Source organism: Parasteatoda tepidariorum, chromosome 5 (genome assembly GCF_043381705.1).
Source record: "Parasteatoda tepidariorum isolate YZ-2023 chromosome 5, CAS_Ptep_4.0, whole genome shotgun sequence".
Taxonomy (NCBI): domain Eukaryota; kingdom Metazoa; phylum Arthropoda; class Arachnida; order Araneae; family Theridiidae; genus Parasteatoda; species Parasteatoda tepidariorum.
Window position 1 is genome coordinate 91,606,362 of NC_092208.1, and position 14,884 is coordinate 91,621,245.

Consider the following 14,884-nt stretch of genomic DNA (forward strand, 5'->3'; position numbering starts at 1 on the left):
TTTTATTTTACTTTGTATGTCTTTTTTCTCTTCATTTTCATGCATTGTCATCCAATTCTGAACTATGTGCCAAATTTGAAGTTTGTAGCTAGTCGGGAAGTTAGTTTAAAATCGATTACAAAATTCCATCCGGACAGACATACACGAAGGCAAGTTTATATAAACGTGGTAAATAAAATAGGGTAAATTCTGGTTGGAGCAGAAATTTCGGAGCTGAAGTCTTTTAATTTTTTCTCCTATTTGTGAATATTTTATAAATGGTGTTCCGCAATGAATGCCCTTAACATTTATTTCTTGGATTCAAGTCAAAAATGAAGTCTGAAAAGGCATACATGTGAGGGTTCACAAATTGGTAATAAACAAAATCGCCCTCAAACTCTGTTGAGTTGTTACTAAGAAAGACGATATGAAAAGCATCAAAAACAGTTTCATTACTTGATTAAACCTAGAGCTCTTTCTTTAAATTCTAAACATTTAATCTCCTCCATGCTTTTGCTGTCAATTAAACAGATTTTAGTATTTATTGAATTCTAATAAGGTAATTTTTATGCTTCACACTTCAAGAAGCATTATTTTAAGATAAACATGCCAATTAAGGTTATTGTTTGAAATATTAAGTACAGACACATGTTCTTAATCAAAATCTGTTATAAGACTTATTTTTCTTGCCTGCATAATTCTATCGAAATGCGAGAAATATTTTATGCTTAACATCTCATGAAATATTGCTTTTTTTTTAAAATCATGTCAATTGAGACTGTTGTTAAAAATGTTAAAAACAGCAGCATGTTCTTCACTTCAGGAAATCCTAGTATCAGACCAGTTTTACTTGCAAGCATGATTATATTTGATGGTGCGAAAGTTATTAAGCTTATAACATTCCAAAAAACATTGCTTTCAGAAGATCATGCCAATTGAGACTACTGTTTAGAATGTTAAAAACAGCCTTTAATTAATATGCCTTGAATTTTAGCGCCAACTTATATGAATCCTATTTTACTCGCAGACACGATTCTATCGAAATCTGTCCGTAACATCTCAGGAAGAATTGGTTTTTGAAAATCATGACATTGGAGATTTTTGTTTAGAATATAAAGAATAATAAAAACGGTGGTGACCTGTTTTGCGTAGATTTGTTTTACAGTTTTATTATTAACGATTATCCACATTTTTGATCGTTAGTTTTTTTACTCACATTTTTTTTTCTTCCTGTTTTAAAATGTTTAAGAGCATTGTTTGTTTCTCTTTTTTTTAGTCTCGAATAGAGCAGCAACTTCTGCATCTGGCAAGGCTTGTGAGTAGGCAGGTGGCTTCAACATATTCATCGCTTGTCCCTGTTAGACTGACCAGACAACAAGAACCGGTACGAATCAAGCAGGGTTGGCATAACTCTTATATTTGTTTTTACATTTAGGCAAGAAGAAAACACCTGTTGAAACTGCTTTCAAAGAATAAATTTAAGATTAGTGTTTTGAGAGGGCTTTATGCATAAATGATTACAAAATTATTACGCAATTTATACTGGTATTTAGAGGTACGCCACAATTTTGAGTTCCTGTAAAAGCTAGGGTCTTTCATTGTGATATTCATAGGGTTTTTGCTTTAAATCCCTTCGAGTTGCGAATGTTCTTACAATTTTCCTATTAATTTAAGGTCACCTGAGAAAAAAATACTTTACAAAAGTGAAACTAACATTAATTTAGTCCAGAAAGTTCAAGTATCAGTACCAGTAAATATAACCAAGCTGACGTCATTTGAGAAAATCCTGCCAACGCTTCAGAGTCAATTGAAATCAAATTTTGATGGGTAAATTTTTTATGCAAAAAACTGTATTAAATTATCATCTATCCCAACTCTTGACTTGTGCTGGCTATACATAAGGATTTAATTGTTATAGCTATTCCCACATATGACCTATGACCTCTTGTACTTGGTCTAGTCCTCGCCCCAACTACAAGGGATCAGCCGCAAATGAGGTAAAATAAATTGATTTCATGGTTTCCTTTTTTTTCTGAATAGAGTTCAAATTAAAGGTCAAGATGACGTATTTAAATAGTTTCAGAACACTTAAATTATTTGAATCCACAATCAAGATGAAAGAGGGGGGTCAGCTCAGGAGACACATGTGATGCGCGGCATGCTGATCCATTTGATTTTTCCACTCATTACAAAGACGTAAATTGATACTGGTTATGGTCATGATAGACCAGTTATAGATTAAATAACTTGAAGCATTTTTTACTCTCGTGTTAAGTAAAGATTTTTCGTGTCTTCTGAATGGTATCTAAAATTACTAAAATATCGCATATTTTTTATACAAGGGGTGATCAAATGAAAAGGTACAAAGCGACACGGTGGGTACAAATGTAGACTTTATTCAAAATATACACTATAGGCCTCAGCACAACGATCCCACTGATGAACAAGCAGCAGGATTCCTTGTTCTCAGAATTCCTGGGGCCGTGACGAGACCCAGTACTTCACAACGTCCTTGAGTAAGTCGGCCGAGTTGAAGCGCTTCCCTTTCAGGTGTTTCTTCAGTGAACCAAACACATGGAAATCGCAGGGCGACATGTCCGGACTGTAGGGCGGATGGTCCAACGTCTCCCNGGCCGTGACGAGACCCAGTACTTCACAACGTCCTTGAGTACGTCGTCCGAGTTGAAGCGCTTCCCTTTCAGGTGTTTCTTCAGTGGACCAAACACATGAAAATCGCAAGGCGACATCTCCGGACTGTAGGGCGGATGGTCCAACGTCTCCCACTTGAACTTGGCCAATTCCACGTGTGTGACTCTGAAGACGTGTGGACGCGCGTTATCATGGAGCAGAACCACATCTTCCGTGAGCAGCGAACTGCCGCATCATTTGGACGCCACTTTTGATGAGAGCCTCTGCTCTCTCCTGAGCATGCGGACATCCGCGTATGCTCCGATCCCAGTCAGAGACTCCAATCGCATCCCGAGATGTCTCTCTACGTTCTCCCATGGCGGAATATGCAGATATTTAACTGTTGCGTTTTTACGTCGTTTCGTACCTTTTCATTTGATCACCCCTTGTATATAATGTAAAAAAATATTACCCTATCCCTATTACAATATTCTATGCAATAGATATAATTTGTACTTTCACATAGCATATTCCGCACTCTCATATACGCAAGATTGTTATGATTGTCTCTGCGGAGAACTGCGGATTGTTTATTAGTCATTACGTTTCTCAAAACATAACTATACTATGTACTTAAGAATGATAAATCTCTCTACAATATTTTATTTCATAACAGTCGTTGAACAGCCGACCCAAGTTTGAGTTTATGACTACCAATGTCCAACTCTGTAGCCTTGTCATTTTGAGCTCAATCCAGAAGACAAGGGAACTCCAGAATCAAGTATTGGGAGAAATTTTGACTTCGTGGAGCACTTTTTGATGGAACTAACCCGTATTTGCGTTGCATGGATAGGAAAAACACGAAAATCTCCCACGGTTAGTCTGACGGCAAGGGGACTCTAACCTATGATCCGTCTACCACTGAGGATATTTTGCATCAGTATTGTGGTGGGTGTGAGACGGGTGAGAAATTCGCTGGGAGCCACCTAGGGCTCGCTCTCAAATATAAAAAATATGTTTGAATACACCTAATTTTAATAAACAATTGCGTCCAGAAAAAAATTCTATATCCAGCAGATTTTTTTTAGCAAATTGCCTATTTGAAAATTAAACTTAACCCTATCGACCCGACTTTTGTAGCATTAAAATTTAAGTATGAAAAGCAGTTTATGTCAATGCTTGCAAATTAAAATAAGTATACTATGAGTTTTAAGTTTTCCACTTCCCTGTTCTCACGGAAATCTGCTGGAGCAATTATGTCCCAATCGTCTTGAATATTGTAAAAAAATGCCTATATATTGAATGGGAATAAATAACGAAAATAATATAAATGCATCATTGAATTATTTATTCTTACCAGAAGCTATAGAAACCAGAAGTTGCAGTTATAAAATAATCAAAACAAAAACTATAATTTTGTCTTTTTATATTTTTATCACTAATGGGATATATTGTCCCAATGATATGTACGATTGGAACAATATATCACAGAAAAGAAAATGTATCCAAAATATCTAAATGTGATACTAAATACTTACAATTATTACTTAATGCGAACAAACATAACTATTTTACACAAAATATGGCAAAAAATTCAGAAACTACTTAAATTAAAACGAGATGTACTGGCATGCTCGCTAATAGAAGCCCGCCATTTCGAATATGAGAGTGTTACCAAGTTCCTTTCGTCATATTTTCCCCCTTAATGCCAAAAGAACTCTGAAGACATAAAAACTCTTGCAAAATTGGGATCTGTTTATCCATTTGGGAATAAAGTTTACTCTTTGGGACGTATATATGCCATTCGGGTAGAAAGGGTTAAAGCAGATAGAGCAAAGCGAACACTATCTTAGGAACAATCTATAGAGGGGAAGGGGAGTTAAATAGCTATCGAAGTGTCTCAGTCATTAACTGTGTGCCTTGATTTCAGGGGATGAGTCCCGCTGTCATCGATGCTGCGACAGAAAGACTGCTATGGGTGCTCGGCCTTCTAAAGTCAGTCCCACAGCTTCTACCTATATACGTCTTTGGATTCATGTCATGGATTGTGAGTACCCATGCATACTCTGATTCACAAATGCCCTATGGGTAGTACATCCTTAAAATATACCACGAGTTGGTTCATTTAATGTCCCATCTTGTCTCCGCGAAGTCCCAAGTTAGTCTGACTGTTTTTAAAGCATTTTTCTTATATTTCCAATGGCCAAGGTTACAAAAGACCACTCGCCACAAAGGGAGGGACAACAAAACAAATACGAACGTGGCAAGAAAAGTCTATGAACCCAATAAGTCTCTTGCGCACCAGTAACGGTCACACAAAGAGATGTCCCCCAGTGCCGGGAAATGACGAAAGTGGTCTGCATCCATCTCCGCTCTTTTCAAAAGAAACCATCATCACACTTATTATTAAAACATAACAATTTATATATGACACATATCATATTTACACTTCGTGACACTAAATTTTATATGGCACTTAGAAGGATACAAGAGGATGGAGGGTAACACCCTCACACGTCAGAACAGAAACTCTATTGTTATTGTTTTTTCCCTTGCGGTTAGAGGGGATAGCGCCATCTGGTGTGCTAAGAACTATCCGTTACAAAAACATTATAACTAGAAAATGGTTTCTACTAATAATCTAGTTTTAGCTCAAAAGTTTTCCGGTAGGTGGCACTGCAGATAATAATAAGTTGTTGTTGAAGTAGCCATTAAGGCAATGGTGGTGCTATCGTTCTTGTTTTCCAGTGGTGCCATTTATGGTTGACCGTGTAAAGCTAAGCACAGGGGGTTTAAAATTAATCGTAAGGCTTCCGAGTTACTAGTCACGATTGATTTTTAGACCTAAGCTTGAAAAAGCGTGCCATCCATTATTATTATACTTGAAGTGTTTACAATATAACACATTTTTTCTATTAAAATTTCTACGAAATAAACAACTAATTAAGTTCGGAAGAAGCCACAAGTATGCTATGTCCTGCAGCATGCTACTCAAAAAATAACAAACAGTGATATTTTACACAAATATAGTCAGAGATATAGTCAGAGATAACACTCAAAACATGGCAAACCTTGCACTTTATTTATGTTGTGATATCAATTTTCATGAATTTTTTCATAGTCACAACCAATTAGGATTTATAAATTACGAAAAACTCGTATGAATGGTAAATTTAAACACAAATCACGACAATAAAACATTCTAAAATATGAAGCCTGCTCACACATCGTCTCGCAAGCTTAACATAAGCGGAGGGATACACCAAAAGTTTTCTAAATTTCTTCCGGTCTTAGGAAGCTTGTTATTGTTTACATTTTGTCAACTATCCAGACGCAGTAATGAAACTGTTTACGAACTAATACGAGTTAGAGTAATACGAGTAATATACGAACTAATACGAGTAATATTAGAGTACCGTATTGAGATCATGTCCATGTTATCGTCGGCCGCTAGAGTCAGAAAGACTCGTTTCATATATGATGCCGTGAAGGAAGAATCCAGTGGCCGGAAGTAGCGAGCTATAAGTAATAAGAAACGAAACTACTGTAGTCGCTATTTTTCCTCCGTAGTTTGTAGTATAGTACTCTACTTTTTAAAAGAAGTAGTGTGATGCAACAGGAAAAAAAACAGTAGTTTGTAGCGATTCCTGGCAACTACTTTTGACGTTAGTTAAACAAAGAATCAAAATTTAAGCTCAAAATTGTTTTCAAATCTGATTGGTGCAAATCCATCGCAAGCCCGTCCACGTACGCAATGAGAATGCCTCTGTGGCCGAGCGTTTATAAGATCTACGACTAATGCTCGATTTTACAGGAACTATAAAGTACGTTTTTGTGCCTGATTTCGTAACTTAAAATGTCGCCTGCATTAGTTAACTAACATATTTGCAGTCACCCCCTGAAACGATTGAGCTTTAGAAAATGAAAATCCAATTATTAGATCAAAAGTTATTCAGGGTGGTTCGTTTTTTGTTTTTCGCACTGTACTTTATTTCTTGGAGGATATGAAAAAGAGTTGATCACTTAAATCAAAAATATATAATTTCCTAGTATTTCTTAAGTCATTGTCGAGAAAAGCATAGAGTTTGAAAGTTAAAAGAACAAATTTGTAAAGAGTGCATTAGAATTAAAAAAAAATCCTGTAAGCATGAATTAAAACTTCTTAACCTCTCATATTAAACCATGCCAATATTTTTTATTCCAAAATCATTATAAATATTGGTGAAAATTAAGTTCTCCAGTAAAGTTTGTCTTCTAAAACTAGCAAAGTAGTGACTTTATTACAATTGTAGTTTACTACAATCGTAATAAAGTAGTTGTAGTTAACTACAAAAGAAAATACAGTTTTTCCGACTACTGGGATGTGATACTTATGACCAGCATTTCTTTTTGCGAATCTCTATGACCACTGAAAAATGTTTTCTAAAAATTATTTCTTTTTCTTGCAGAATTCCCAAAAGAAAAGCTCTGAAGTGAAGAACGGTTCCATACCTAAAACAAACAATCACACCAATCATGTAAACAGCACACCTGAGGAACTCACCCACAGTGCTGAGCACAGTAGTGATTCATCAATACCTGAAGAAGAAGAGGAAGAATAAGAAAGCACAGAATCAACTTAATTCATTTTAAGATTTATATACAAATATATTTTTGAAGCAGGACTACTTCAAATGAAAACTACGCTGATGATGCGGTTTGGAATAATTCTCGATCGAATTTTTCCTTTTGAGTTAAATCGTCTGTCACCGTACACTGTAAACGTATACGGTGATAGACGAGTTTCATAACACTGTATATGTTGCGATATTAAATGTAAAACGAATATGTAATTTTTTTTAAATAAAAAATTATAATATTTTCCTGATCTTTTTTTAATTGCCATACCTTTACAACTGTTCCGTGAGACAAATAAAAAAGAGATTTAAGTTGAGTGTACGGAGAAAAAATAAAAATGAGAAATATTAAATAAATAATAAAGTTTGAAAAATATTACCCTGAATAAATTTTGTTCTGTTGAACGTGTACAACATCGTAGTACAACAAAATTGCAGAGAGCAGAAAGAAAATGTGATTTTTATTTAAATTGTAAGGGAAGGTTTTCTATCTTCCTACTATGTGCGATTTTGGATAAATAAAAACGAAGTAAATTGGAGACATCACAACATTTAATAAACACAGTTACTTACAAGTCAATATAAAATATATAAATCCATTAATACTTTTACATCCCAATGTCTGGAACGTCAAGATAGTAATTATTATTGAGTTGTCTTAGCAACGCGTTGTTTTTATTTTTTATAAAATTAAGTTTAAATGCTTGTTATGTTATTGCTCTTGCGCACCACAGCACCCCCCCCCCTAGTGAGTTACTCGAACGATGAAGAACCTCATGTGTAACGTGCTGGAATGCGCACTGTACGTCCAGATCTAGTCACTTGGGGTGGAATAACAAGCTTCACTCTTTTGTTTCCGTTGCCTTGCTCTGTAGCAGCTTTAGAAATTGTAGACGATGAAATAGGCCCAAAACTCTTTTCAACCAGTAAAGGTGTTTCTGAAGTTTTTTCAGATTCGGCAGAAATGTCCGAAAAATAGGACTTTATTCTATCTATAGACACATTAACTTCTTTTTGCTTCATTTTAACAGTGAAAATTTTGTCTGTTCTTTTTAAAACTTTATATGGTCCATGATATGGTTGTTGCAAACTATATCGAACACTGTCAGTACGGACAAATACGTGTGAGCAAGTTTTTAAATCTTTGAATATAAATGGTTTCTGCTTCGAGTGATGATGAAATCGGACGGGTTTAAACTTTTCCATGGTGCTTTTTAAATTCTGAATGAATTCTGATTGCGCTTCAATGTTTGAATTTTCAAAAAAGTCATATGGTAGTTTTATATTTTCACTATACAAGAGTTCTTCTGGGGTGGCTTGACAGTCATCTCGCAAGGTTGTGCGTAAACCAAGTAGAATAATCGGAAGTGACTTTGTCCAGCTTGGATTTTCATGACACATTATGCTTGCCTTCAAAGTACGATGCCAACTTTCGACACAGCCATTAGCCTGAGGGTGATATGCAGTAGTTCTATTTCTTTTAAAACCAAGTAATTATGAAAGTTCTTGGAACAATTGAGGCTCAAATTACGCACCCTGATCAGTTGTAATTACGCTTTGAATACCATAGCGAGCGATCCAATTTTTCAATAAAGCATCAGAAACTGTATCTGCTCGAATATCAGGTAAAGGAATGGCTTCTGCCCATCGCGTGTAGCAATCAATTATCGTAAGGCAATAACGAAATCCTTCTGATGATTGCAAAGGTCCAATCAGGTCTAGATTAATTTCTTGAAATCATTGACCAACTATAGGATATTTTTGTAATGGAGTATGGTTATGTTTAGAAATTTTGGATTTCTGGCATTTCAAACAACTTTTGGTCCAATTGCGACTGTCTTTGTTTATTGATGGCCAAATAAATTTTGATATAACTAATCGAACAGTCGCTTTAATTCCAGGATGTGAGAGATTGCGAACACTTTTGAATACTAGTTTTCTAAAGTTTATTGGAATAAATGACCTTTTAATTTCTGTGGTAGTATCGCAATATAATGAATGATTAGAGCCAAATATAGGAACTAGCTCAAATTTCAAAGAAGAGTTTTGAGATTTCATTATATCTTTTAACTCATCGTCAATTTCTTGAGCTTTGGCTAAAGATTCAAAGTCAATTTCAGAAGTAATTCTTATTTCTTCCAATCTTGATAGAGGGTCTGCAACCATGTTATCTTTTCCTAAAATGTGTTGAATTTCTAATGTGACTTGGCTAATCTACTCTAAATGTCTTTGTTGTCGGGGTGATGCTTTCTCCAAGTTTTGTCGGAAAGCGTATACCAGCAGCTTGTGATCAGTGAATAACGTAAATTCTCGACCCTCCAACACATATCGGAAATGCGTAATAGATGAATATGCAGCTAGCAGTTCCCGATCATAGGTACTATAATTCTTTTGTGTAGGTGTTAGACGAACAGAAAAGAAACCTAGCGGTTGCCAATCATTATTGACGAGTTGTTGCACCACTCCACCTATCGCTATATTGGAAGCGTCTACCATAAGGGCAAGTTTAGCAGATGGCACTGGGTGAGACAAAATTGCTGCAGATTTTAACAATTCTTTGGATTTCGTAAAAGCATTTGAAGCTTCGTCTGACCATTCGATAGTTCGATTATCATTCTTTTTGCTGTTTTTTAAATAATCATATAAGCATGCTTGGTGTTGAGCCGCTTGAGGAATAAATCTTCTGTAGAAATTTATAATTCCCAAAAATCTTCTAAGTTGTTTGACTGTTTTGGGTTTATTGAAATCTTCAATGACTTTGACTTTTTCTTCTGTTGGACGAATTCCTTTTAGAGAAACATTGTGGCCAACAAAATTCACCTCAGGCTTAGCGANAAATGTCTTTGTTGTCGGGGTGATGCTTTCTCCAAGTTTTGTCGGAAAGCGTATACCAGCGGCCTGTGATCAGTGAGTAACGTAAATTCTCGACCCTCCAACACATATCGGAAATGCTTAATAGATGAATATGCAGCTAGCAGTTCCCGATCATAGGTACTATAATTCTTTTGTGTAGGTGTTAGTCGAACAGAAAAGAAACCTGGCGGTTGCCAATCATTATTGACGAGTTGTTGCACCACTCCACCTATCGCTATATTGGAAGCGTCTAAAATAAGGGCAAGTTTAGCAGATGGCACTGGAAGAGACAAAATTGCTGCAGATTTTAAAAATTTTTTGGATTTCGTAAAAGCATTTGAAGCTTCGTCTGACCATTCGATAGTTCGATTATCATTCTTTTTGCTGTTTTTTAAATAATCATATAAGCATGCTTGGTGTTGAGCTGCTTGTGGAATCTTCGGTAGAAATTTATAATTCCCAAAAATCTTCTAAGTTGTTTGACTGTTTTGGGTTTTGAAATCTTCAATGACTTTGTCTTTTTCTTCTGTCGGGCGAATTCCTTTTAGAGAAACAGTGTGGCCAACAAAATTCACCTCAGGCTTAGCGAAGTTGCATTTACTGAGATTTAATGTTAATCCAAATTGTTGCAATCTCTCAAAAACTGTTCTGAGATGTTGTAAATGTTCCTCTTTACTTTAGAGCGTGATGCAATTAGTATGTCATCCAGATAGACGAAACAGAATTCTAGGCCACGTAGAACGGCGTGCATAAGTCTCTGGAATGTCTGCGCTGCGTTAAGAAGTCCAAAAGTCATCAAAGGAAATTCGAACAGTCCGAATGGCGTACTAATAGCTGTTTTTTCTATATCTGCTGGATTTGATGATAAGCTCGATGAAGATCTAATGTGGAATATACAGTAACAACCTTCTAATTGGGGTGTAAAATCATGTAGGTGTGGTATAGGATATCTATCCGGTAATGTGGCTGCATTTAAAGCACGATAGTCCCCACTCGGTCTCCATTCGACATTTTTTTTTCTTGGCCAGATGTAATGGACTAGACCAAGGACTGCTTGATGGTCGGCATATGCCGCGCTCAAGCATGTAGTCAAATTCTGCTTTGGTGATTTTTAGTTTTTCTGGAGCCAATCTAAGCACTCTAGATGTTATGGGTGGACCTTTTGTAACAATAGCATGAGTGACATTATGGTTGACACTAACTTTATTCAGTTCTATTTTTTCTGAAGATAAGTTTTTAAATTCTTGCAGTAGAGAATGAATATCTGGAACTAGATTATTACTATCGAGGGGTGTTAAAAATGAAGATGGTCCTTTGATTATTTTAGTTGAGACTGTTAATGATGTTAAAGGATCAATCAAACGCTTTTGTTTAATGTTTACCAAAAGTCCATGAGCCTTAAGAGAATATGCGCCAATTATTGGCTTTGAGACGTCTGCTATGATGAAATTACATTTGAAACGTCTTCTCAAGTCTAAATATAAACTGATAAGTTGCTTGCCGTAAGTTTTGATTGAACTTGAATTTGCAGCATAAAGTTTAAAATCAGATGGGAACAGCTTATTGGGTTTTGGCGGTGGAATTACAGACACGTCAGCCCCAGTGTCAATAAGACAGTGCCTTTTGCTTGACTTGTCAAAAAGAAAGAGGGGGCAATTTGGTTGGCCGTAGTCGTTGGCCTCTTCAATCGACCGGCCCATTAGTTTTCCGAAGTATTTGTAGGTTTTTTAAATTCTCAAGGCTTAACACAGTGATGTGCCCTGTTACCGAATTTGTAATGGTACCAACATAACTTATAACGAGAAGATTGGGATCTCGAACGGCTACGGTCTCGAGCTCTTACAGATTTATCTTGAGATCTACTCCTTGTGATGAATGTATCAAATTTTTTAGTTAATTCTGCAATACTAATCTCCAATAAATTAATGTTTTCGTTACTAATGCTGTGTTGGTTATAAATGTAAATGTTTTCTAATTATAATCAACACTAAAACAAGTATCTCATAGAACAAACTCTTTTTACTATCACAAGTGTACACAAAAAATATGTTGCCAACGAAAGAATAATGTAGGAAATAATATAAGAAATAATCACTGCATCTGCGTTCACGCACTTGCGTCTGGAACATCCTCCCCACCCTGATCAATCTCAAGAGGAATGATCAGTTGAACAGTTCGGGAGATTTCCTTGCCTTCAGAACGTAAAGTACACGTGCGGACTTTTCCATCGCGTCCTTTAATTAGTCCGGTTACCAATGCTCTCTTCCACGTATGTCGTGGTCTTACTTCTTCGTGAAGTAATACTATGTCTCCAACACGAACACGAGATGATTTTTGAATGTTACGAACTTGGTGGAAAGATCGTAATTGCAATAAATAGTCCTTAGACCATTTCTTCCAAAATGCGTCTGATAAATCCTGTTGTTGCTTGTACAATTTTGTCAGATTTTTGCTAGATGTTGCAGGCTGTGAAGGTATGGTTGTAAGTCTTTTACCGGTAAGAAAATGGGATGGTGTTAATGTTTCTTTAGGATCATCATTTCCTTGTTCATAAACTAACGGTGGACTATTTAATGTGGCTTCAACACCAACTAATGCTGTAGAAAGACCTTCTTCATCTAACAAGGTTCGACCAAGGGATTTTCGCAAGCATCTTTTTGTTAGACCGATCAAACGTTCCCACCATCCTCCCCACCAAGCCGCTCATGCAACAATAAATTTCCACTTAATTCCCGTCTGGGCATAATATTGCTGAACTTTTGACGATGTTAAGTTGTCCTATAAAATGGATAGCTCTTTATTAGCGGCATGGAAGGTAGTGGCGTTGTCAGTGTATATTGTATGAGGGACTCCTCTTCTGCCTACAAATCTTTTTAAGGCCATGAGAAATTTGTCAGTAGTGAGATCAGAAACTAGATCAATGTGTACGGCACGAGTAGTTGAGCAAGTGAAAAGTGTTTTCAAGTTACGAACATAAAGTGGGCCAGCGAAGTCTATGCCAATAGTAGTAAATGGTAGGCAAGGTGTAATTCTGTCCCTTGGTAAAGGAGCTTCGATGTGTTGACTTCTAGATGCCTGTGAGAGTTTACAAGGTAGACATTTATAGAGCACTCGTTTAATAGCTTCACGTCCTCGTATTATCCAGAAGTTGGAACAAATCTCTGAAAGTACTATTTGAACACCTAAGTGATGAAGCTTCGCATGTATGTAGTATATGAAAAGATGTACAAAAAGATGAGAGCCATCAAGAAGCAAAGGGTGTTTTTGCTCATTTTTGAGCGATGCAAACTGTAATCTACCTCCTAATCATATGAGATTTTCTTGAAGAAATGGGTTAAAACGGCTAATTATTGAAGATTTTGGCAAAGGGGAATTATTCTGTAAAGCGTTAAGCTCTGCCGAAAAGCATTGCTTTTGCACTGTAAGAATCCAATAGTTTTTTGCTGTGTTAAGCTCATCACATGTGAGGTCAATAGAAATGTGTTGCTTGGATCGACAGTTATACAAGAAGCAAAATATCCATGCTGTAACTCTAAGAAGTTTCATATATGAACTGAAGCGCGATATATCAATAAGAGGTTGGTACGAAGTTATCAATAAAGATTGAGAAGCTGGTTTACGTAGTTCAGCATAAATATCTGGATTAGCGTCATTCAGTTGTTTTGAAGGCCAAAACTTTGATGATTGTGTTAGCCAGGTTGGTCCCAGCCACCAAGGATCCAATGATTTAAGCTCCGTTGGTGCAACACCACGAGACAAGTGGTCGGCAGGATTTTCATTGCCAGGGCAATGCCGCCATTGTGTTGGATTTGTGTAATTGAGAATTTCGCTCGTTCGGTTACAGACAAAGGTTTTCCAACGATTTGGATTACCTTGTATCCAATTTAAGGCAACTGTTGAGTCACTCCAAAGTGTCGCTGTGTTCTTATCCAGTTTTGTTACTGTACAAAAATAATGGAGTAATCAAGCATCCAATAATGCGGCTAGCAGCTCTAAGCGGGGAAGTGTTATTCTTTTCAGAGGAGAAAGTTTATTACGACTGCAAACCAATCGAACATGAAATTTAGTATCTTCTGTGAATCGTACATATAACACTGTTCCGTAAGCACGTTCCGAAGCATCGCAGAAAACGTGAATGGTAACATCAGCAGAAGATATTCCAATCCATCTGGGGATTCGAATGTTGTTTAAATGTGGTAAGTCTATAATCCATTTTGAAAACCTTGATGCGATAGATGGGGGTAAAAGTTCGTCCCATTCAATACCGCATAGCCATGTATCTTGAAAGAGAATTTTTCCTATTACAGTAGATGGTGAGAAAATTCCCAAGGGATCAAAAATCTTTGAGATTGTTTTCAGAAGTAAGCGTTTAGTGATCGGTTCCTTAAATAAATCGTGGTCATGCTCCTTAATATTTTGATGAAACGAATCTTCTTCTGTATCCCAATGAACACCTAAGACTTGAGTCTTACTTTTAAACTTTATTTTTTCTTTCTTCCATTCGTTTTTCAAAACTTGTGAGTTGGTACTCCATTTCGCTAAGGGAAGGCTTATAAGACTCGTGAGTTCTTGCATTTCGTGAAATAGGGTCTTCGCTTCGATTTCTGAATCAACTCCCACAACGAAATCATCCATGAAAATATTGCCTTTTAGATGTTTAGCTGCTGTGGGATAAATGTTGGAGTACATGCAGCATAATTCGTCAAGTGTAGCTGAAAGAAGGAATGGGCTGCTGGTTAATCCAAAGGGTAAACGTGTAAATTGATAGACCACAATTTCATTCTCTAGCTGCAAATGTCCATCATCAT

At 36.4% G+C, this 14,884-nt stretch overlaps 2 protein-coding genes across 14 annotated transcripts in view; one reads left to right on the forward strand and one right to left on the reverse strand.

Moving 5' to 3' along the window:
* The window catches only part of LOC107454240 (perilipin-3), a 74,833-nt gene extending 67,364 nt beyond the window's left edge, over window positions 1–7,469 (forward strand). For 6 of the 13 annotated variants that reach the window (XM_016071357.4, XM_016071358.4, XM_043044736.2 and 3 more), the window contains 3 exons: window positions 1,256–1,363; window positions 4,538–4,654; window positions 7,056–7,469. In XM_016071357.4, the coding sequence (XP_015926843.2) occupies window positions 1,256–1,363; window positions 4,538–4,654; window positions 7,056–7,208 (378 nt within the window). In that variant the 3' untranslated portion in view covers window positions 7,209–7,469. Of the gene's footprint in view, window positions 1–1,255; window positions 1,380–4,537; window positions 4,655–7,055 lie in introns of all 13 variants that reach the window. The other 7 variants (XM_071180788.1, XM_071180790.1, XM_071180789.1 and 4 more) reach the window with 3 other exon arrangements.
* Window positions 7,470–7,997: 528 nt separating this feature from the next.
* LOC139425675 (uncharacterized) lies at window positions 7,998–8,624 on the reverse strand. Its single transcript, XM_071181104.1, has one exon. It carries the CDS (start codon window positions 8,622–8,624, stop codon window positions 7,998–8,000), a length of 627 nt encoding a protein of 208 aa, XP_071037205.1.
* Between the last annotated feature and the right edge of the window lie 6,260 nt (window positions 8,625–14,884).